The sequence below is a fragment of the Panthera tigris genome, chromosome F3, assembly GCF_018350195.1.
Source record: "Panthera tigris isolate Pti1 chromosome F3, P.tigris_Pti1_mat1.1, whole genome shotgun sequence".
NCBI lineage: Eukaryota > Metazoa > Chordata > Mammalia > Carnivora > Felidae > Panthera > Panthera tigris.
Window position 1 is genome coordinate 10,332,119 of NC_056678.1, and position 24,243 is coordinate 10,356,361.

The 24,243-nt window shown below is 50.4% G+C and overlaps 2 protein-coding genes across 4 annotated transcripts in view; one reads left to right on the forward strand and one right to left on the reverse strand.

The window, feature by feature from the left end:
* GPA33 (glycoprotein A33) overlaps window positions 1–13,848 on the reverse strand; it is a 38,028-nt gene extending 24,180 nt beyond the window's left edge. The window contains exon 1 of the mRNA XM_007076999.3: window positions 13,210–13,848. Coding sequence (XP_007077061.2) covers window positions 13,210–13,252 — 43 coding nt within the window. The 5' untranslated portion in view covers window positions 13,253–13,848. The remainder of the gene's footprint in view (window positions 1–13,209) is intronic.
* The window catches only part of STYXL2 (serine/threonine/tyrosine interacting like 2), a 41,125-nt gene continuing 23,953 nt past the window's right edge, over window positions 7,072–24,243 (forward strand). The window contains exons 1-2 of one of the 3 annotated variants that reach the window (XM_042976456.1): window positions 7,072–7,281; window positions 18,230–18,355. In XM_042976456.1, the coding sequence (XP_042832390.1) occupies window positions 7,268–7,281; window positions 18,230–18,355 (140 nt within the window). In that variant the 5' untranslated portion in view covers window positions 7,072–7,267. Of the gene's footprint in view, window positions 7,282–17,469; window positions 17,548–17,978; window positions 18,078–18,229; window positions 18,356–24,243 lie in introns of those variants that run through there. The other 2 variants (XM_042976458.1, XM_042976457.1) reach the window with 2 other exon arrangements.

The following is a 24,243-nucleotide window of genomic DNA, read 5'->3' on the forward strand; positions in this document are numbered from 1 at the left end:
GGTGGTTTGGTTTGTAGCAATGGGTGGTTGGAGCAGAAAGCCACGTGGATACGTGTCATGAGAATTTTCTAGGCAGGAGTAAGTGTGGTCCACGCGAGGAACAGCAAGGAAGACACAAGGGTGGGAGGGGAGTGAGGAGGAGAGATGAGACAGAGAAGGGCCTTGTAGCACATATTTGGGGCTTTAGATTTTACTCTGGAGGCGTGGGAAGCCCTTGGGAGGGATTTAAGCAGAGGTTATACATGTGACATACGTTTTGTTAATTTAATTTTAAGTCGACATCCAAATTAGTTAGCATCTAGTGCAACAGTGATTTCAGGAGTAGATTCCTGAGGGCCCCTGACCCATTTAGCCCCTCCCCCCTCCCACAACCCCTCCAGCAACCCTCAGTTTGTTCTCCATATTTTTGAGTCTCTTCTGTTTTGTCCCCCTCCCTGTGTTTATATGATTTTTGTTTCCCTTCCCTTATGTTCATCTGTTTTGTCTCTTCAAGTCCTCATGGGAGTGAAGTCATATGATTTTTGTCTTTCTCTGACTAATTTCACCTAGCATAATCCCCTCCAGTTCCATCCATATAGGTGCATATGGCAAGATTTCATTCTTTTTGATTGCTGAGTAATACTCCATTATATATATATATACATATATACCACATCTTCTTTATCCATTCATCCATCGATGGACATTTGGGCTCTTTCCATACTTTGTCTATTGTTGATAGTGCTGCTATAAACATGGGGGTGCATGTGTCCCTTCGAAACAGCACACCTGTATCCTGTGGATAAATGCCTAGTAGTGCCATTGCTGGTTGGAGGGTGGTTCTATTTTTAGTTTTTTGAGGCACCCCCATACTGTTTTCCAGAGTGGCTGCACCAGCTTGCCTTCCCATATTTGACATACATTTTTAAAGCATCATCCTGGCTGAAGTGAGGTGAAAGGAAGGAGGATACTGGGGAACAGAACGGAAGCAGGGCAAACATTCCAGGGGCTATTTCAACAGTCCAGATGAGTGCAAATGGTGGCTTGGGCGCAGGAGGTCGTGGTGGTGGCGGTGGAGAGAAGTGATCCACTTTCGAATGGATGTAGAAAATAGAGCCAATGGGATTTGGCTGCACATTAGATTTGACATGTTAGAGGAAAAGAGGAGGCAAGGATCTGTACGGGATTTGGCCTGAACAACTGGGAGGGTGGGATCGTCATTTACGGAGAAGACGAAGGCTGAGGGAGGGGCAGGTTTCAGGGGGAAGATCTGGAGTTTGCTTGTGGACATGTGAAGTTTGAGATGCTTATTAGACACCTAGGTGTTGAGGAGACGGTTGTGCAAGTCTGAAGTTCCCCCGGAGAGGTCTTTGAAGGCCAGAGGATGGGGAGGAAAACAGAGAAGTGCACGAAGACAGGGAAGATATCTGGGACGGGGCCCTGGGCCACTCCAGTGCTTAGTGGTGGCAAAAATGAGGGGAAACCGGCAAGGGAGAAAGAGAACTGGCCAGGGGGCTAGGAAGAGAGCCAAGAGAAAGCATGTCCCAGAGGCCGCGCAGGAAGCGTTTCATGAACGCAGAGGGGGCCAACCACTCCGATGCTGCCCATCTGTTGGGCCAGGGAACTGGGAACCGAGAGATGACCACTGGCTGTGGTCACATGGAGGTGACCTTGGTATGAGCAGATTCCACGGAGTGGAGAGGGATGGAGCCTGGGAAATGGGTTCAAGAGCAAATGGGAGGAGAGGAAGAGGACGGCTTTTGCCAAAAGGGAGAGAGAGAGGGGGGCCTGCATGGCTCAGTCGGTTAAGCGGCCGACTTTGGCTCAGGTCATGATCTCACGGTCTGTGAGTTCGAGCCCCGCCTTGGGCTCTGTGCTGACAGCTCAGAGCCTGGAGACAGCTCGGAGCCTGGGGCCTGCTTCGGATTCTGTGTCTCCCCCTCTCTCTGCTCCTCCCCTACTCACGCCTCTGTCTCTCTCTCTTTCTCTCAAAAGTAAATAAACATTAAAAAAAAAAAAGGGAGAGAGAGAAAAGGGGCTGTGGGGGCTAAAGGAGTCTGTAGGGCTGAGAGAGGTCTGTGCCTTTTTAAAAATACATGTTTCATGATTTAAACAATGTTTTTTTAATACTGCAGCCTTTGTTTTCCTCTTCTATGGGATCTTTGCATCCCTACTCAGCGAGTGAGGCAAAAGTGTCGGACGGGACATCTAATCTGTGATGAGAAAAGTAAGAAGTAGAGAAGTTCATCCTAGAGCCTTCCAGTTATCCAATATCTCCTTTCCATCTGCCCAGAACCCACCCTGCCCCGAACAGCTGCTGCCCCCCTTCCTGCTGCCGCCTGAGAGCGGCCTGCCTCATGCTCAAAGGGTTCTCTCTCACCCTCACCCCCCTCAAGGTTCTCCTCAAGGCTGAGCCCTTCTATTCGTGAAGAGTATCCAACTGACTCAGCTAATTCCCCACAAGGGGTTAAAAATGGTCAGTGTTGTGTTAACCTCTCCAAGGACAGACAAAGTGGGAGAGCGAGTGCTTTCACCTCTTGGAAGGAATCAGAATCTCCTGGTGCCATAGTTTGCTGAGGAAGACGTTTAGAGTGGGTCCACTGTCCTAGAGGGAAGGTCCAGGCTATCCCAAGCAGAGTGGATGCCTGTCTCCTTTGTGCCACCTGCTACCCAGGAGTACCTGCCTCTTAGCACTTCTGTCTCCTGAAAGTTTATAACATAATACAGCAGAGTGGCCAAGGGCCCAAATGCGGGAGCCAAACTGCCCAGGCTACCATCATCATTCTTACTTTAAAAAAGTTTTTTTTAAATGTTTATTTATTTTTGAAAGAGAGAGACAGGGCGTGGGGGGGGGGGGGCAGAGAGAGAGAGGGAGACACAGACTCTGAAGCAGGCTCCAGGCTCCGAGCTGTCAGCACAGAGCCCGACGCGGGGCTCGAACCCACAAACCGAAAGATCATGACCTGAGCCAAAGTTGGACACCTAACCGACAGAGCCGCCTCGGCACCCCTCTTTTTCTGTGTGACCTTAACCAACTTAATTAATTTCTCTGTGCCTCCGTTTTCCCAGCTATGAAACGAGGATAACAGTATTACCTAACTCAAGGTTGTTGGGGGGGATTGCATGGCTTACCATAGTCAGCGTGCATGTCCCCTACCCTGGCACAGGGGCAAGAACTATACCAGCATTCTAGATTGTCACGTCTTCCCCCTCTGCTACTCTGTTTTCCTCATCTTTGTGTCCCCAGGGCTCAACAAAGGGCCCCACCGAGGAGGTGCTCAAGCAAGCACTCTTCCACAGCAAATAAACGAGTTGTAGAGAATCCGAGCTTGAAAGATGGGTGGGATTCACACCCAGAGAAACTTGCTGGAGAACCTGTCTTACCGATTGCTAGAAACATGCCAAAAAATCAAATAAAGGACCCAAAGAGCCCCCCGAGAGGGGAAGACGCCCCAGTTGGAAAGGAGAAAGGTCCACTGAACCTCCCTAAAAGGGTGGGGTCGGAGACCCAGCCTGAAGCCCTGATGACTGCTTGTAAATAATTAAGGTTTGTTAAGAAGATAATAAACTGTCTCCTGAGAGCTCACCGGAAAGTAACACATCCAAGGAGGATAATGAAATGTTTGATAGAACTGGCCGCTTGAGGCAAACGCGGCGCATTATTGGAACCCCTGGGGAACTGGCAGTGAGGCTTTCACTTAGGAAAATCCATCCGCTCTGAGAAACCACATGGTTAAGGAGGAGGTGCCCCGAGGCCAGAGGTGACCCCACCCGCCCCAGGGCAAGGCGCTGGCTCTGGCCTTGAGGAAGTGTTAGTCCTCTGGAGGGGGAGGGGCAGCTCACAGGGCCTGGGCGGCAGGGGGGGGGGGGTTGGGGGGGGGGTGGATCTGTGCTGCCTCCACTGGTGGCCGCGGTGGCTAGGAACTTAGCATTTGTCAGCCTGGACCTGCAGGGATCCGTAACTTCTAATCGAGTCAATGAATTTCGCCAGGGTCCTACTTCAGGGCCAGGCGCTGGGGAAGTGAGCAGAAACCACTGGGCCCTCCTCCAGAAACCACCGGGACCGTCCCAGCCCCCGCCTGCTCGCAGGCTTGTCCGGACCTGCTTCAGGCGGCACGCTTCTCTCGTGCACGCACAATCTTCACGTTCTGACGGCTGGTGCGTGCAGGCAGATGGCACGCTCCTGCTGGCAGGGTGTCTCCCGTTTCTCTTGTCGCCACTGCCTGCCAGCTCCCCCCTCAAGGTTTCTACAGAGCTGGGTGCTCATGAGACCTTGTGGACTGGGGCGCCCGGGCGACTCGGTCGGTTTAAGCGTCCTACTTGGGCTTGGGGTCACGGGCCCCTGCGTTAGGCTCGGTGCTGACGGCTCAGAGCCTACTTGGGATTCTCTCTCTCCCTCCCTCTCGCTGCCCTTCCCCACTGACACTCTCTCTCTCGTGCAAAATAAATAAACTTAAAAACAAGTGGCCTGGGGCACAGTCCCTGCACAGGAAGGAGTCAGAGGTCCCTGCCAGCCGGCAGCCTAATGGAGCCTAATTAAGCGTGTCAAGGGAGTCAAGTGTAGGGGGAGGGGCGGGAGGGGCAGTGTTACCACCCCAAGAAGGATTGTAACAGAAAGGCTCATTGAGGAGGCGGGACTTGGAATTGCCCCGCCCCGAAGGAGTCAATTCACTATGCTGAACTCGTATATGTAAGAACGTAGAAGAAGCAGCCAGAAAAAGCAAGACTCTCGCCAGGGCGAGAAGGGTGGGATCAGGTCCTATGGGACTAGCCGTGCTCACGGCGAGTGTCAGCTGCTTCCATGTGGGCGGAGAGACAAGTCCCTACGTGGGAGCCCCTGTCTGTGACTGTGTCCTGCCCGTGCCAGGTGTTTAGGGCATCCCTGACTCACCAGGGCAGAAAATGAGGAAGCAGCCCAAAGGCCACCGGGTGGCACAGGGGAGGGAGGCACCTCAGGAAGGAGGCGGGCTCCAAGTGTGACAGCTGGTGCTGGGGCAGAGAGGGCTGCTCCAGGGACAGGGCTAGCTGGGAACAGAGACAAGCCCAGCGGGGAAGACCCGGGTTCTGCCGACACGGAGGAGTTTGAGGGGCAACACCCTCTCTAAGAGCCTCCGGGTGGAATATGTCTGCCACCAACTTTCTCAATACTGAAATCCCTACCACTGAGGGGCGACACTGAAGCTGCTGAATGCAAGTGCTGTCTGGGAAGGAGGGGGGACACACTGGGCGACTCTCTTCCTCTCACCTGCAGGACCGACCCATCTCCTTAATTAATCCCTCTTATCCATCAGACCCTGGAAAGGCGCTCGGGATGGGTAACTTTTTTTTTTAAGTGCTTTTATTATTTTTTTTTAAGTTTATTTTGTTGCGGGGGGAGGGGAGAAAAATGCTAGCGGGGGAGGGGCAGAGAGAGAAGAGAGAGAATCCCAAGCAGGCTCTGGGTTGTTAGCACAAAGCCCGATGTGGGGCTCAAACTCACGAACCATGAGATCATGACCCGACCCCAAATCAAGAGTCGGACGCTTAACCCACTGAGCCACCCAGGCGTCCCTAGAATGGGTGACTTTTGATAGAAGCAGATGAGATTAGAAAGTGGAGACTTGGAGAGAAGCTGGGACTGCCCAGAGAAAGAGGGAAGGAAAGAAAGGCAGGACAGGAGATAACTATACGCAAACCAGCTTGCTGCCTAGTGAGGCTCCAAAGGGTAGGTTCTCATTCATTAACAGCCTGTTCAGCAAATGGCTGCGGGGCACGCATGTTGCAGGCACTGTGCTAGACTTTGGGGAGAAAATGACAAGCAGGGGCAGACAGGGTCACCGCTCTCACGGCACTCAATCTTCCGGGTGAGTCAAACTGGAATGAAGAATCCCAGAGACAAATGTAAAACCGCCATGGAAAACAAGTATTACACATTCAGCGACAGGATATAACAAAATTTGGGGATGAGAAGAGGTGATCCTAAGGGAGAGCCTCTTGAGCTGACATTAGAGGATGAGCAGGAGGGAACCACAAGAAAATTGGAGAAGAGATGGGGGTGGGGGAAGAGCATTGTACAGAGGTCAGGGCGTGGAGAAGGTGGGGCACATTCCAGAAAGGAAAAGAAGCTGTTTAGGACAAATTCCACTATCTGTCCTCTTTCAGCCAGGTTGCCTCCCCTTGTCCCCTCAAGACTGTCCTACAATGCAATTCTGGGCTGTCCTAGAACGCCTTGTGGCCAGAAATGTGGAACGGGGCCCAAGTCTAAAAGGCCATGACGACAATTTGAGGGGTTTTATTGTGTGTGGGTTCTCTTGCTATCTGCCTTGATGGCTAAATTGATACAGTTCTTTTTTGCATCAAAGAAGTGAAGACTCAAAAGGGGGAGGGAAAAAAGAGCACTAATTAGTTTGAAAACCAGTTTATCTTTCTACAATTAGATAAGGAGAAAAATGAAGAACCCCCTGCTAGTGGGGAAAGGCAAGCATTATCTAGAGTCTAGCACGTGAATAATATACTCGGTTATCGCGCATTGCCATCGGTTTTCCACGGCAGAGCATACAGCAGACTTGGAAAGGGGCATGCTTAAAGCCAGGTTAGTCTTACATTCCGTAACTATGCTGTTTGTGGGGCTGTCGTGGCTAAAGTAGTTGGCTATGCCCAAATGGCTATCGTAAGCTCTGCCACGTCGGAAAAAGAGCCCATCTAAGCGCTCGGTGGAGACAGAGACGCCCTCACCCCACATCTGGGCACCAGCCACAATCACTTCCGGCCCCTGATGCTGGGGGATGAGGCCCCCACTTCCTGTGCCAGGCAGGTGGGTTCTGGCTAGAGCCAGAGGCTGGGAGCTCAGTGGTGAGCCTCGTGGGCCGGCCATATCCGGGGGTCCCCCTCTCCGGCCCTTCCTCCTCCTCAAGCGCCCCCTTCCTCGGGCCCAACCTCCTCTGACCCCCTCCCCCCGCTCCCCACCCGCTCCAGCACGGTGGTGGCCCCGCATGGCCGGGACGCCAGCCGCCTTCCTTGTGCTCCGTGGCGGCCATCTTAGGGAAGAGAACGAGTGCCCGGAAATGGGCGCAAGGAGACTCGGGAGGGGTGAGAGGTCAGCTGCTGGTTGGGAAGAAGCTTTGTTTTGTGGAAGTTGTCGGCCTGGAAGGGTACTTTTGATTTTGAAGGTAGAGGAGGGGAGTACTGAAAAGGAGAGGAGCAGGCAGAAGAGCCTTTATCACCAAGGACAGGACTGCAGTGTGGAATCTCCCAGATCAATAACAGTAGCTAAGAATGCTTGGTAGGGTGGAAGCCCAAGTCAGACCAAATGGAGTCTCAGAGGTGAGGAGAGAGCTCAATGAAAAGAGTTGGAAAGGAAAAGTGGACCAGAAAGTTATAGTGGATTGTGGAAAACCAGGCATACTTTGTGAGCCTTTGTTCTGGTAACTGTGATAGGAAAGGAAGGAAGGAGGGAAGGCAAGGGAGGGAGGGAGGGAGGGAGGAAGGAAGGAAGGAAGGAAGGAAGGAAGGAGAAAAATTTGAACAGTTCTTACCCCCAGGTTGTTTAGGAAAACTAAGCCCCAAAGTGAGTGTAAGATTGAATGGCAACATAACAAATGGCAAAGTGGTCAGACGATAAATTCCTATTAGGAAGACATCGGTGGGGCCCAAAGTGACCTGAGAAGGCTTTAATGGAGGAAAGGGACTTGTGGCCTTTGAAGATTAGACAGGAAAAAAAAAAAAAAAAAAAAAAAAAAAAAAAAAAAAAGGAAGGTGTGGATACTACAGGTAAAGCCAGTGATTAATAAGTTTCCAAACCGAGGAGTAAACACGTGATATGACAGAACTATTTGGACTGTCCAAGGTATAGGAGGCAGTCTCGGGGATCAGTCAGAGTGCTGACATGCTGGGGTTCGGTGAACATTCCAGGGGTCAATAGAACTTAAATCTAACCTAATTAGGAGAACCTACCCTCACGATTTGAGTCTGGCAGTAGGTGGGAAACCACTGCAGAGCTTTAAGTAAGGGGTAGTTGACATGGTCATCATTTTACTTTAAAAGATCGTTCTGGCTCCAGTGTAGAGGACAGACAGAAGGGGCAAAACAGGCACACCGGGCCAGTTAGAGGCTGTGCCTCCCTGCAGAGGGGCCCAGAGAGAGAGGAGCCAGAGTTAGCATCAGCTGGCCAGCCAGTGGACCATCCTGGCAGTGGGCCTTCCAACCCCGGGAAGTCATCCCGGGTGATGCCGCCCAGAGCAAGGACAAGCGTCCCTGCCCAGCCCCATCCAAACGGCAGAGTGGTGAGCAAAACAAATGCCTACTTTCTCATTTTCAGTCCGGGGCTGGTTTCTCACACCGCAATAGGAAGCTGTTAGCAGACGACTGCTAGGTTTCTGGCTTTCATTCCTGGACGGATGGGCGTCATTTACGAGGCAGAGTCTGCTGAGAAAGGCCAGGTTAGGGGAAAAGATTACGAGCTTGCTTTTCAGCTGGTGAGTCTGGAAGTGCTTCTGAGACATCTAAGTTGAGAGGTCATGCGGGCTGTTGGATCTGCGGGTGTAGGTAGCTCAAGAGAGAGGTCGGGTTTGAAGGCACAAATCGTGAGCCCCTTGGAAACGAGTGATGCCCGAAGATGTGGATGCGACTGTAGACTGAAAATAGAGTGGGTCTAGGCGTGAGGAGCTCTGACATTTCCTGGTGGGCAGAGGAGAATGAAGCCCCAAAACACACCTGAGAGGAGGAGGCCAGCACGGAGGAGGAGAACCGGGAGAGGGGGTATCATGGGGGCAGACGGAATAGTTTCCGGAAGGAGGGATGAGCAGGGTCAAGGGCTGCCAGGAATACAAGCACATCCTGAGCCAGACGCGTTCTCCCCAGGCCTCCCAGGGACCGACCTCACAGTCAGCAGTGTGGCTGCGTTACCCAGAAGCCCGGGGATGGGACTGGGGGACAAGGGCAAGATGAGGGTCACACCTGTGCCCACCAACCCGTTCCGCCCTGGAGTCTTGCTTCTTAAACCGTTTCTCAGCATCACCATCCCTTGGGAGCTTGTTAGGAATGCGAAATCTCAGGCCCTGCCCTGCCGAATCAGTCTGCATTTTACCAAGATCCCCAGGGGATGTTTATGCGCGCGAAAGTACGAGAATGCACGCACTTGGGCCCCTGAGTCGAGACACCAAATCAGAGGCCGGACGGTAACTCAGGACAGTCTCCAGATGGCGCACAACTGAGCCGAGTCACTTGCAGAGTATCCGTGGCAACAGCGGTGACCCTTGATTACCTACTTTCTTGCAAGTTTCAGTATATGACATAAACATAGATGGCACGTGAGAATCACCTGGGTAACTGTGTCGACCTCAGGGAGACACGCAGATTCTGCCTCCCCATGATTCTGATTCAGAAGGTCTGGGGGGCCGGGGCATCTCTGTTTTTTACTCCCCGGGTGATTGTGATGGGCAGCTCGGGTTGATAGCCACTGCCCTAAACCATCACTCCTCCCCCTTTGCACGCGTCCTCCCCTTGGGCTGACCATTCATGACACCCTTCCCCTTTGAGGCTGCGGCTGGGACTGGGGCATTTTAATCCTGATCGAATCTCTGGCAGGTTGACTGTGTAATTCCCCGGGCACATGAGCCCTCCCTGGGAGTGCTGGCTTCTGACCTGTGCTCAGATACCAGGAGCAGGTGGTACCCAGGCCCCTGGTGGGAGCCGGGCCCGGGGGATGGGCGTGACAACAGGGCTCATACCCACGGAGCAGGTGAAAGGCTGGGCTGCCCATCTCACAGCGCGCCGCGCTGACACCATGCTGGCCCTGGCCTGAGTACTGGTCCTCTCAGAGTCAAGATTCCCTGGGCGCAAGGCCACCCTCTTATCTGATTCTACTCAGGTGTGCACGTCTAAGGCCGAAATCCACAAACCTCACAGCCTGGGCCGGGTCCCTGCTTAGGAGCTTGGACATACAGCTTGACACTGAGCTCAGATCTGCTGCACTGTGACAGGGCAGAGCACAGGGACCTCCCCGAGCCTGTGTGACCTTCCGAGCGGACAAGTGTAAGTCTTTTAGGGAAAATTATCCTGCTGGGAATTGTGGCTCTAGCAGAGACCCCAGGGAAGGGATCTAAAAGGGCATGTCAGCCTCAGTTCAGGAACCTGGACGCCTAGATCCCAGGAAAGACACCCCCCCCACCCCCCCCATGGATCAAGCATCCATGGATTTGTTGAAATATTTTCGGATGGGGGAGAAAAAATGTATTTCCTCCTCTACTGTATTTTGGGATGATAGATTCCTTTGTTTCTCTGTGTAATGCGGTACTTTCCAAAGTTTTTCTAATATAAGCTTCAAAGGGGTTTCCTCTAGTTCTGGGAAGGTGGGGCTTTTTTTGTGTCTTTTATCAAGTGTTCAAAGAGTTTAGTGACTCCAGGCGGAGCTGCTTAGAGACTTTATTTTCCCTCGGGCGGCTTCCTCTTTACACATCTCTTTTCCTGCAACTGTACCGCCGTCACTTCAGGTCTCACGGAGTCTGGTGGCTGGAAAAACTTCCCCGGAGGGGAAGAGCCTTAGTTCTGTGTACGAGTTGGGCCGTTTTCTCCAGAAGCCTTTGGGAGGGGCGATAACTCAGGACTCGTCCACGGTGACCCTGCCTCTTTCTTGGCACACGTCTAACCAGATCCCAGCGCTCAGGCGACTGATTACCAAAGTCTACTAATTCTCTGTAACTTACACTTGCCCGCACTAATAATATCCGTAATAATCATAACTGGCATTTATTGAATGCTTATTATGCGCCAGGCACTGTTCCAAGACCTTTACGTTTACAAACTCATTTACTATCCATAATAACCCTGTGGGAGGCACACTGCATTTGTACACATGATAGATTACCCTCCCCCATTGCACAGAGCAGGAAACGGAGGTTTACGGAGGTTAACTAATTTGCCCTCCCCACCGCCGCCGTGTAAAGTCAGCACAGGAAGGGAGAGGCCCCTCCCAGTGCCTGTGACGGGGTAGAGCTCCGTGATAGGAGGAGGTGGGAACATTTGCTCTGGAAGGGCGAACTAGTCTTGTCAGGCTGATTTCCCGTGGGCTTTCATATTGTTTTTAAAATTTTTAATATGCCACCTTCCATTTGGGTCCCTACCGTATGTCATAATTTCTGTCTCCCCAAAGTCTGATGAGTCCTGGGGCCTACTGGCTCATTCAGAGGGGGTGTTGCTCTGCCCAGCACATCAGCAAAATCTAGGTCATTCCTGTGCAGGTTCAGGTGGCGAAAGGAAGCGGGAGGGAAGGCTAATAGGTCTTCTGGAACGCAGCTCAAGCTCCGCTTCCTCCAGGAGCCCCTCCCTGACTTCCCTGCTCCTTCCTCTGGGGTCCTCTCCTGACACATGGTGGGAAGGGCCACCCAGATGCTCTTAGGCTTGACCTTTGAACACCTTCATTGCTCACTTGTGCATGGCAGTGGGCATTTTGTCCCCAGATGTTTCCACTTGGCGAAGCGTCCCTACGCCCCGAGCTGGCCACCGACCGGGGCTTGTCCTGCCCACTGCTCCAGCTCCTCCCCCTTCGTGTAAGGTATGGAGGCAAAGGTGGTAGACCCATGGAGCTGGACCGGGCAGGCCGGGCGGGTAGAGGGAAGGGGATGACGGCAGAAGGCACGCTTCATCATCCGGTCTGAGCACAGGCCCAAGAGCTGGTTCCACTGGGGGAGTTTCCCCAGGGGTCACATGCCTCCTCAAAGGAAGGGGCAAAATGGACCCCTCCGGGCAATTCAGAGTTAAGGCCACTTTTCATTCTAAGCCGGGTGAGCATTTTGTTTTAGAGTTGTTTGCTAGGCCAAAAATGCACTGGCGGTAGCCAGACTGCAAATTCAAGGATGTGTACAGGGGGGTGGGGGAGGGGGAAACGTCCCTGGCAAGACCTCGGGCTCAGAGCCTAGTCCGGGGAGGATGGTCATTTCCTTTCAGCCTCCCTCCCTCAGGGTTTGAAGCATCCTTACTGTCTGCAGCTGATGGCTGAGACAGTTTCCCTCATGGCTGCGATCATTCCAGACCCCTCACTCCTGAGAGCCCTGCAGAAACCATGTGTTCAGTAAAGAGGTTTCCATGAAGGAATGAACCACCGAGGCCCTCTAACCTGCTCACGAGGGCCTCTCCACCCCCAGTCATTTGGGCCTCTTGCGGTGCTTGAGCCAACATCCAGGCCTTGACCTCCACCTAAGGGCTTGAAGGCCAGGTTTTGAGCGATGGGAAGCGTGGGGCCCGCTGGGCCGACAGGCCAGCTGGTCCTGGGGCTCGCTCTAACAGCTGAATACCTTGGCCCCACTTCCCAGGCCTTGGGGTTTCCTAAGTTTCCTGGTATAACTCTTCACCTCCTCCCCATTTTTACCAGATCCCTGAAGCCTGGAACAGTTTCTAGATGGCAGGCCGATGGGATTTCTCAGCATAGCCAAATACACTAAATTAGAGATACTCCTCCAATTCCCTCTGCCCCAGTCTCTCCATTTCCATTCTCCATTCTACTTCCTCCCTGTGCCCAGTACCCCAACACCAAGGCCTCTGCCCTAACCCTTAAACACTCCATGGGCCCCACGCGATGACTTTGCTCTTTGGCAGCAGTGGATTTGGATTTGAACATTATATCGACAAATGTCTGATTTCTATTTTGCAGGGTGTTCCCATCTGCCAAGTTTTCAGCGACCAGAGTATCGGAAGGGCTGAAGGGCTTCGACCTTTGGAGAGGGCCTTTGTAGTTTGGTTTTTGAAGGGTTTGAGTCTTCTCTTGCTCTGGGGATGATATTGAGCAAGTTGCAGTGTCTCTCTGCCTCGGTTTCCCTACGTGGGATGGAGATATTATCACTTTTACCATTGCCTTTTCCTCTAGTTTTAAGGCGACGGGTAAAACCCCAGGTAGTGAACATGTCGATATCCACACATTCTGGATTCTCTGGGACTTGATTTCAAATACTTAGTCCCTATTGTCAGATCGTGTGTCTGATCTCGTGATCTGATTTGGGATCAGAATTTACAGGCTTGAGAATTTATGATTTATTCATTCCAGAAATGGACCGGGGTTTTATTTACTGATACGCATATACAGACCATTCCGATGCTGATTCTGGCCTGGAACCTGCCGCCTGCACAGCAGAACCTGTACTTCTGCCCAGCAGGAACTCAACTATGTCACTGGAGGGCCTCCCTGAGGAGACACTGTCAGCACTCAGGCCCCTTGTCTCACCCGCCCCTGGGCCCTGGACAGGGGAAGAGCCTACTCACCTGCACAGAGCATCCCCAGCACGGGCCTCATCTTCCTCGCCATGGTCTTGCTTCCTCTGTGCCCCAAGCCCAGCCTGGCTTGAGCCCCAGACAGGTCTGGGCTGACTAGCTGAATTTACAGCAGCCTCTGGCCTGGCCCAGCCCTCTGTCGCTGTGGTTTCCCTTTTCCTGCACACCTCTGCCCAGCCTGGCCCCCCGGTTGTGCTCGTCAGCTGGTCTGGCAGAGGAGCTACCCTATTGGACTGGACTTGAACCAATCGCCGCCCCCTCACCCCCCTGCCTTTTCTCCATTTGGCAGGTGTACAAAGTCCTGGACTTCTCCCCAAGGCGTGGGCTGCTGTAACAGATAGGAAGTTAACATCTTGTAATAAAAAGGGGAATGATCTCAGAGGCAGGTTCTCTAAGCCCATAAAAGAAGGGCGTTGCCTACAATTGCTGACACACCCCAGAGCACAACAGGATCCCCTTCTTCCTTCCCTTCTCCTCAACCCCCACCTGACCCACACTGCAGCCACGGTCATGAAGAAGACAGGAAGGCTCTATGCTCAGAGAACTGACCATTTGGTTGGGAAGATGAGAGTTACACGAGTAAAGAAAGAAGACCATCTTAGAAACACTATGGCCAACTTGTCTCGGTTTGCTTGGAACTGTCCTTAAAAAAAAAAAAAAATCGAGGTAGAGTTGAACCAGACACAATGTGACATTCGTTTCCGGCGTACAACATAGCGATTCAACAAGTTTGTACCTTATGCTGTGCTCGCCACAAGTTAGCTACCATCCACCATGCTGCAATGCTATTGTGATACCTTTCACTGTAATTCTCTTGGCTGTGCCTTATTCGTTCCTTAACTGGAGCCTGGATCTCCTACTCCCCTCACCGATTTTTCCGCCTTCCTTCTGGCCACCATCGGTTCGTTCTCTGTATCTATGGGCCTGCTTCTGCTTTTCGTTTGTCTGTTTGTTTTGTTTTCTAGATTCCACACGTAAGTGGAATGATAACGGCATTTGCCTTTCTCTGTCGGACTTATTTCACTTCGCATAATGCCCCCTGGGTCCAACCACGTTGTTGCAAATGGCGGGAATGCTTTTTTGTGGCTGAGTAATGTTCTTCATCTGTTTACCCATCAGAGGGCACGTGGGCTGCTTCTTGGCGACTGTAAATAACGCTGCAGTAAACAGGGGTGCATATGTCTTTTCCAGTTAGTGTTTTCATCTTCTTTGAGTTTGTGTCCGTAGAATTACCGGATCATATGGTATTTCTAGTTTTAATTTTTTGAGGAACCTCCATACTATTTCCCACCGTGGCTGTACCACCAGTTCCTGAGGGTTCCTTTTTCTCCACATCCTTGTGAACACCTGTTATTTGTTGTCTCTTCTTTGTTAGCTATTCTAACATGTGTGAGGTGACGTCTTCATTGTGTTTCCGATTTGCATTTCCGTGATGATTAGTGATGTTGAGCGTCTTTTCATTTGTCTGTTGGCCATCCATCTGTCTTCTTCGGGAAAATGTCTATTCAGGGTCTCTGTGCATTCTTTAATCAGATTGTTGTTCTGGTGTTGAGTAATACTTTCTATATTTTGGATAATAACCCCTAATAGGGCATATCTTTTGCAAACACCTTCTCCCAATCAGTAGGTTGCCGTTTTCATTTTGTTGATGTTTTTTTTTTGTTTTTTTTTTTCTTTTCATGGTACAGAAGCTCTTTATTTCGGTGTAGTCCCAATAGTTTATTTTTGCTTTTGTTTCCCCTGCCTGAGGAAATATATCTAGAAAAATGTTGCTGTGGCTGCTGTCAAAGAAATTACTGCCTGTGTTTTCTTCTAGGAGTTTTATGGTTTCATGTCTCACATTTAGGTCCTTAATCCATTCTGAGTTTATTTTTGTGTATGATGTAAGAAGTGGTCCAGTTTCATTTTTTTGCACGTAGCCGTCCAGTTGTCCCAGCACCATTTATTAAAGGGATTGTCTCCACCCCCGCCGCCCCCGCCCACGGAACTACCCTGGTTTTAAAAGAGAAAATCCCTTGTCCCTGGAATCTCTTAGTCCAGACAAAGTGGAAATGACCGGTCACCCTACTTCAAGGGTGATGGTGCTATGGGGAACATAACCCAGAAAATGTTACAGGAAATGAAATTGAGCGAAGGAAAGGGGCCCCACTTTAGGCTGAGTGGTCAGAACAAAATGGGGAGATGAGTATGACCGTTCTCTATTTTACAAACAGGGATCTGATTCTCAGAGAAGTGAAATGAGCTCTCAAAGGTCATACAGCTAGTGAGTGTTTTTCTGATTTCACTCCAGTGGTCTGATGTCACCCTCTGCAGGTGACTGAGGGTATACAGAAGACAGAAGCCATGCCTCCTCCTGAGTGGTCCCCTCCTTATCTGTTGCCTCTCTTAGGTGTGTTGTTGGCTCTCCATCTTTCCCTCCCTCCCTTACTTCCCTGCCACCCTTTCGTTCTCTGTGCTGTGGTCCTATCATCTTGAGCCTTACCCTGACTGAGGCAGCCCTTCTCTCCTTCCCTGCCCCTTCCCTCCCTTATCTCACCTCTCTCCCAAACCACATTTCATCTTTATGGAACCTTGAAGTGGGTGGGCATGAAATGAATCCCCAGCGTTTCTCAGTTATGGCCATTCCTTGGCAGTCAATTCCTGAGTCCCTATTTTGACCCTCAGGGTGGAGGTTTGGTGACTGGCCCGGGGTGGTGCCATGTTCCTCCTCAGATATGTGTTCCTTGACCACTCTTTCCAAAGGAGCCCCTAACTCCAGCCCTGCCCAGTCTCTGCCACACAACCTGTTTGCTTTCTTCCCAGCTCTAACCACTGGCATCCCCCAGTTTCGTTCATGCTCTCCCCTCTGGCATTTCTTCCCCCATCATATCTGCTCTTATGATCCAACTTGTTTTTTTAAAAGGCCAGTGTGTGTATCGTTACCTCTTCCATGGAGCCTTTCCTGACTTCTTCAGCCAGAAGGGCTCTTCCCTCCTGCGAACTCACACAGCATTCTGGATCTCTCTTAGGATACTAACTACATTCTGCCTTATGCTGGAGTTATTTTTGATCTGTGTCTCATTCCTCCTAATAAAGCGTGAGCTCATTCATTTATTTAGCCAATTTTTGATGGTACTATGTGTAGGACACTGTTCCATTTGGCCAAGGAGAAGGACCATTTTGAGCATATAATTATGTGACGCATAGTAGATAACCATTTGTGAATGGGTAGACCAATGGGATGGGATGCACGGATGGATGGATGGAGGTGTAATTATAGAATGTGTGAGATGAGGGGCTGAACTATTGGGTTTCTGGGCTTTGCTTTGGTCATGGCGATGGTGGGAGGTTACAAAGAGCAGTAACCTGGGCTATGAGCTCATTTGAAGTTTATGAAGCTTGTGGAATCTTTTTAATGTTTATTATTTTTGAGAGAGAGAGCCGGAGTGGGGGAGGAGCACTGAGGGAGCGGGGACAGAGGATTGGAAGCAGGCTCTGTGCTGACAGCAGCGAGCCCTGAGGTAGGATTCGAACTCACAGAACTGTACCGTGAGATCACGACCTGAGCCGAAGTCGAACGCTCAATCGATTGAGCCAGCCAGGAGCCCCGAAGCTCGTGGGATTTTTACACCACCCAGGCTTGCCACTTGACCATCCCCACGAATGTGAGTGTCGTCGGGGAGGGACTGTAGAGGGTGAACACAACTACTCGTTTACTATTCAGAGTCATCGCTGTTCGAAGACACGTAACCCTGGTCACAAGCCGTCGGCCATACCCTTCAGTTGCACCACGGTCCTCTCCCGACATCCATCAGAGCCCCTGCCCCAGTCTATACATTGGGTATTTTTCCCCAGCACCCTCTAGACTGACATGGGGCTGGGATACAATTTGTTCCGTTCTTCTAGATTTGTGGCACTAGACCACCCTCTGGAAAGACTTTGAATAGGTAGCTGCAGGCAAGAGAGAGAGTCCAAAGGAAACCTTTTCTTCAGGCCTCTCCATCTATGAAGCCTGACCTTCTTCTAACTTTGCTGCTCAATGTCAGTGTCCGGTGTCCAGAGAATCAGCCAGGAGCAGGAGGGAAAGAGTTAAACGGGGCCAGCTTTCAGGTCTGGGTCCTGAGACTGCATTCCGTCCCCCCAGAGATCTGCCAGGCTATGGGGCCAGAGGCTAAATTTAGAAGGTAGCTAAGATTTCCCGTTAACAGCTGTCCTGTCCCTCAGAGCAGAAGCACTGAAGAGAGGAGAGAGGTTGGTCCCTCTCGCTGATCAGAACTTTTGGCCCTTTTATCCGGGTCCCTCAGCCCTTGGGTGACTGCCCTTCGGTGTGGAGATCTAGGCAAAGCCGCGGTGAGTGTGCCTCTCCCTTCATTGTGTCCTGCGAGCCCGAGACTTACAAGCAGAGGGGCAGCAACTCTGCCTGGAGTGGCAAGGCCCAGCCGTGTGTGGGACCAGCTCCGGAGGGATTTCATGTTCCTTAATCAGGGTGGTGCCTGAGCCAAAGGCAATGACCCCTGCGGCCTTGGTGAGAGGCACTGAAGAGGGCCAGCCGCCCCTCCCCCGGGAGAGGCGAAGGCGTGCGTCTGTGCACGAGTGGGGCGTGTGCCTACATATATGTACGCACGCGTGCGTGTGTGTGCTCACGTGCCTGTGTGTATGTGAGGGCACACCCAGGAGTTCCAACAGAAAGATCCTTCTGGCCTGAGGAATCCCTTGCTTTCCAACGGCTTTAGCTTAGTCGACGCAGGGCGCTGGGTCGCCTCGCTGCTTCCTTGCCGGGATCTGAGAAGGGGCCAGGTTGTCGCTTCTTAAATATTGTGACTCCAAGGTGGACAGCTGACGCAGCTGGGGCGTGCATCTCGGTGTCCTGCCGAACCCAAGTCAGACCGGGCTTTCCCCATGGGTCGTCTCCCTCCCGGGGGTGGGTGGTACGCGCTGACCTTCCCCCGCTAACGCCGCTGATATACCCCTTCCCCCCACAAAACCTCCAGAAGCGGATTCCCTAACCACCTTTCTCCTGCCAAACCCACAGGGACTGGCAGGCTGTCATGGCGACCAGCGGGGACCCAGAGGAGGAGCAGGTCGTCCCAAGTGAGGAGGATGAAACCAGTGTGAGGGCCGTGCAGGCCCACTACCTCCGGAGCCCCTCCCCCAGCCAGTAAGTGTGCACTTGCCGAGCTCCCTACCCGGGTGGCCCCAGCAGGAGTGCGCCGGGGAGCGCGAGATGTGGGCCCCAGGGAGACCCAGGCACCGCCTTCAGGTCACTCGTTTCTATTACTGAGTACTTTTTATGTGTCATACTTTCTGGAAGAGGCAAACATACCAACAGACGGCATTGGAACGAGGCGTGGGGAGTGCGGGAATTAGGACGCCTCGGGCCTAGTGCGTGGGGCTGGGGCAGGGAAACTTGGATGGGTCATAGGAGGCTTCCTAGAGGAGATGATGTTGGACCTGAACCTCGAAGGACAAGTAGGAGTCCGATCGGCCCACCTGGAGGGTGATGCTTGACTCTCTAGGACTGAGGCTGAATCTGGGCGCTAGACCATAGAGGGAAGGGATCAGGACAAGAAGAGTTCAGGCCCAGGCCCTTGTGCTAAGGATCGTTTTGCGTCTGCGATCCAGCCACGTGTTTCAACCTGGGGTATGTGCATGCCTGGAGGTAAGTGGTAGTGTGTCCAGGGGTAGATAAATATAGTGCGTCTTCCGGGAGAGTCCTCTCTAGTTGATGACGAGTAATTTAAAACTTTCTTTTACATAAAATTATTGAGCGTATGTTATGGTATCGATTGGGGAATTGGCATGAAATCTTCAGGAAAACCACGAGACATCAAAGAAATGTTTAACCGCCGGCTGCAGCAATGGTGTGTGCCTATTTTCTTCTGCCATAGATAATAGCAGGAGACCCGGCTTCTAATCTTAGCCCTGTCACCAAATTTATGCGACGACTCCCTTTAATTCTTGAGCCTGTGTCTCCTTATCTGTAAAAAAGGGAGGAAGGACCCAACGAGGATACCTCAAGGTAACTTTGCCTCAACATTATCCGTGATTCTGCCTGACTCCATTTTTCTTCCGTTCTCCTGGGGTCTTGCTGGCTCCTGCTTCCCAGGGTTCAAAAGCCTTCCCCACTGGAGTGAGATGGGAACAGGGCAGGTGTTACCGCTCGTGGGCCAGGACACTTTGTCCAAATGGAGTTAGGGACTTTTCCTTTAAAATTCGGCGTTCTGTTCCCACTTAGAAACACTATCAGGATGGAGTGTTTAAAGTATATCCCTCCCCTCTCTAAACTACCAGACAAAGCAGAGGGAGTTGTGTGTGTGATTGAGGTAGGTGAAGAAAGGCTTTGTGTGGTAGTTAGGGTAAGGCTAGCTTGCTTTAGCAAATGGGTATTTCTCTCCCACTCACGTAAATTCCCAAACAGGTGCCGGAGCGGTGATTCCAGAACGGAGGCTCCTTCTCGCCTGTAGCTCGTCCCTCTTCAGGCAGGCTGCTAATGTCACCGTGCCCCTTAGCATCAAGACAAAATGGGACGGAATCTCTCAGGAGGTTTTTATGGGCCAGGCCTCAAAATGGCCCTTTCTCTTCCATTCATTTTCCATTGGCTAGAACTCCGCAAAGCCGTGCTTTCTTACAAGGGAGGATGGGGAATGAGGTCCGTGAGCCCCGAAAAAAGAGGAAATGGGTTTAATACAGACCAGTCTCAGCTGCAGTATACCCCTGTAGGCAGTTAATATTCATGGTGTTTTTCTCCCCACTCGTGAAACCCCAGGGGAGACAACCCCCAAAGCAGTTTACCAACCGCTGCATACAGTTCAAAGGCTAGGTTCTCTGACTGTATGTTAACAACTAGAATTTAAATAAAACCTTGAAAAAAAAAAAAAAAAAGGGCGAGGTTCTCCAGAAGGTCTGCATCCGCTGCCCAGGTCTGAGTGCAGCATGTCACGGGCTGGCCAGGGTGTGCAGCATGTCACGGGCTGGCCAGGGTGAAGGAGGACAAGCTCCCATTTGCTAAAAGGAGGAACAGGAGGTACAGTCATCAGTCCATAGAAGTAATGAGCATGTCTGCCCGAGAAACGGGAAGATCTCCCAGATTCGACCTTGATGGGGCTCTCAGGGTAGCCTTCCCTTGTCTGTTGTTCTGTGTGGCCTCTAGCTTCCCCGTTTGGGCCTTTTTCCTTGTCTGTTATCAAACCACATCTGGACGGCCCTTGGAGAGAGTGTGTTTTCATTGAAGGCTGTTGCTTTGGCAGACTGTGTCCTACTTATGGAAATTTGGGGGCCCAAATTTGGCTGAAAACAGCCAAAGGCTTTTTAGGGCTCATGGTTCCTTTGCAAACATGATCCCTTCAGAAACTAAATACGTTTCCGATGGACATAGACCAGACAGCCTCCTGTGTCAGAAACCACGCACCAAGCTCTTTCCTAGATGTAATTTTCGATCTTGATTTCTTTCTTGGCCTCCTTGTCTGCATACTTCACTCTCTGCTTAAGACTGTAATCTTGAGAGGGTGTCTGGGACTTTAAATGTGAGTGGGAAGTCCAGGATGCAGGTTGCCACGTGCAGTGGAATTGTTCAAAGTTTGACAACAGAGTGTGTCACTGACAAGCTAATGAGGGGCCGGTGCAAAACTAAACTAGAGTCAACCCAAAAGAAGGCAAGAGAGAAGAGAAAAGGAATATAGCGAGAGTATAGTGAATAGTAAGAACATAGTAGGATTGTAGATTCAAAGCCCTGGAGAAATAATTATGTTAAACAGAATAGAAACTGAACACTCCAATTAAAAGCCAGTATTATCAGACTCAGTTGTTTTTTTTTTAAAAGCCTACCTACTGTTTACTAGAGACCCACCTTAAACACAGAGAGATATGCAACGATTAACAAAGGATAGAAAACTTACACAACCCCGTTCAGTTACAATTGCTCACACCTTCAAAACCTAGTGGTGTCAGAACCGTTTTTAATGTTCACAATCAGGAACCTGGACGAGACACAGTGGTGTGGCTTCTCTTCACTCCAAGATGTCTAGGGCCTCGGCTGGAAAGACTTGAAGGTCCAAGAGGACCTGAGGCTGAGGGAGACTCGGCCGCTGAGGGCTGGTATCATCGTGGCATCTTCGCACGTCTGACACATCATCCGGGGCCTTAGGGGGGCTGTAGGCTAGAGCACCTGACGTGGTCTTGTCACATGTCTCTCCATGCGAGCCAGTTTGGGCTTCTCATAGCCTGGAGACTGAATTCCAAGGGTTGGCATTCAAGAAAGCAAGACAGAAGTGCACTGATGCTCATGAGCTAGCCTCAGAAATCATACAAAGGACTACAGGGGCTCAAAAGGAGGCAACGTGAATTCTGCTACCACTGCAGGAGTAGAGAGAACGAGCCAGATGGGAAACGCTGGGGCCACCTTTGGAAAACACAAATTGCCACAGTCACCGACACTAACTAAAGCCAGTTACTGATACCAGACAGGGAAGACTAAGGTGGACGTAACCAGAGACAAAGAAGGATGTTTCACAATGACCAAAGGTGTGGTTCACCAGGAAGGTATCATCATTTAAGATTTCGATGATCGAATAATGTAGCCTTAAAACATATACAGCCAAAAATTGACAGAACTAAAGACAAAAATAAAACCCACAATCTTAGTCAAATGGAAACATTTTTTAAAAACAACCTCAGCAACTGTTATAGTATGAGCCCCCCCGTGCCAAATCATTAAGAATATAGGAAGTTTCGGGGCGTCTGGGTGCCTTAGTCGGTTAAACGTCTGACTCTTGATTTTGGCTCAGGTCGTGATCTCATGGTTCATGGGATCAAGCCCCACGTGGGGCTCTGTGCTGACGGTGAGGGGACTGCTTGGGATTCTCTCCCTCCCCCTCTCTCTGCTCCTCCCCTGCTCATGTGCTCTCTTTCTCTCTCTCTCAAAAATAAATATTGAAAAAAAAAAAGAATATAGGAAGTTTAAACAAAATGATAAACAATGTTTGGCATTAACAGAACGTGTACCCAAGAAGTGAAGGATATACATTATCACATGCACATGAAACATTTACCAAAATAGATCATATGCTGGGCCATACGTGTATCAACAAATTTTTAATGCTTGAAATCGTACAAAATATGTTATTTGACCTTGGGAGAATTCAGCTAGAAATCGATAAACACAGAAATATATCATAGAAATTCTGAGTTAAACCGCAACTCAATACTGCTACATATCCACCAGACTATCTAAAATCAAAACCTGGTGATAGCAAATATTAATGAGGATGGGAGGCAATCAGAACTCCATCCGTAACTAGGAAGAGAAGAAACTAGCACAACCACTTGGAAAACTCTTTCATAATATCTACTAAAGCTAAGCATATGTTTAGTCCTGTAACCCAGCAGGCTCACTGCTGATACATACCTAACAGAAATAAGTACATTTGTGCACCGGGAGAGAAGTCCTGGAATGTTTTAGCAGCTAACAGTCATTAAGGGTATAGAATGTGCAAATAACAGGATGAACTGTCCAATTAACCGTAGGCTGGATATACAAAGTCTGGTGTATATATATATTTTTAGATACTGCCCTAGGGAATAAATATTTTTACTACGTGCTTATCACGTTAGTCATTGAGCTTCTCGGATTATTGGTTGGGGCACGCAAACGGTGAGCACTGGCTGTGAAGGTGAAAAGTGGGTCACCATCAGGGGAGGTGGGAGACAGGCAAGGCCAATCGTGTTGCTTGCACAGTTTCACATGAAGTTAGCCTGCCACGCATAGGACAAAAACATCTGTTTATAAGAGAAGAAGTTCCAGTGGTATTCAATCCTTAGTCCTTCCAGCTGCCAGTCCCCGTCCTGGGCAAAAACAGGCTCAGCCTGCAAGTCCCCCTTACACGGAACCGGCTGAGCTTCCTGCAAGCATGGTCCCACATACAGAGCTCATTTTCTCCAGGTTCTCGGTGACTCCTGCCGAATCCTGTCGGTTTTGATGCTTTTCTTGGTTTGTATAGATTCCTTAGCAATTGGTTTTTGAAGCTGACCCCAAATTGGCTATAGCCCTTTTCAGAGATTGTCAAGGGAGGCAAACACAGCGACACTTCGTGGGCCATCTCTTCCTACAATAATCGTCATAAAACCTGAGGTATAAACTATTACAGCTCCACTGGCTTTTGAGTTATCATTCAGTCAATCCCACTGCATTACAAAACCAGGCCTAAACCAGCCCAGATGAATGAGTCTAAGTACCTTTAAAAAAGAAAAGGCAATCCACAGACTAGAAGAAAAATGTGCAAATCACATATCTGATAAAGAACGTGTATCCAGAACATATGTTTATTTTATTTTTTTTTTAATTTTTTTTAACGTTTATTTATTTTTGGGACAGAGAGAGACAGAGCATGAACGGGGGAGGGTCAGAGAGAGAGGAAGACACAGAATCGGAAGCAGGCTCCAGGCTCTGAGCCATCAGCGCAGAGCCTGACGCGGGGCTCGAACTCACGGACCGAGAGATCGTGACCTGAGCTGAAGTCGGACGCTCAACCGACTGAGCCACCCAGGCGCCCCAAGAACATATGTTTAAAAACCTCCCCAAACCCAATAAAAAAGAAACGAACACCCCAATTAAAAAAAAGACAAGAGATGGGAATGCAAGCTGGTGCAGCCACTCTGGAAAACAGTATGGAGGTTCCTCAAAAAGCTAAAAATAGAACTACCCTACAACCCAGGAATTGCACTACCAAGCATTTATCCACGGGATGCAGGTGTGCTGTTTCGAAGGGGCACATGCACCCCCATGTTTACAGCAGCATTATCGACAATAGCCAAAGGATGGAAAGAGCCCGAATGTCCATCGATGGATGAATGGATAAAGAAAATGTGGTATATATATATATACAATGGAGTATTACTCGGCAATCAAAAAGAATGAAACCTTGCCATTTGCAACTATGTGGATGGAACTGGAGGGTATTATGCTAAGTGAAATTAGTCAGTCAGAGAAAGACAAAAATCATATGACTTCATTCATATGAGGACTTGAAGAGACAAAACAGATGAACATGA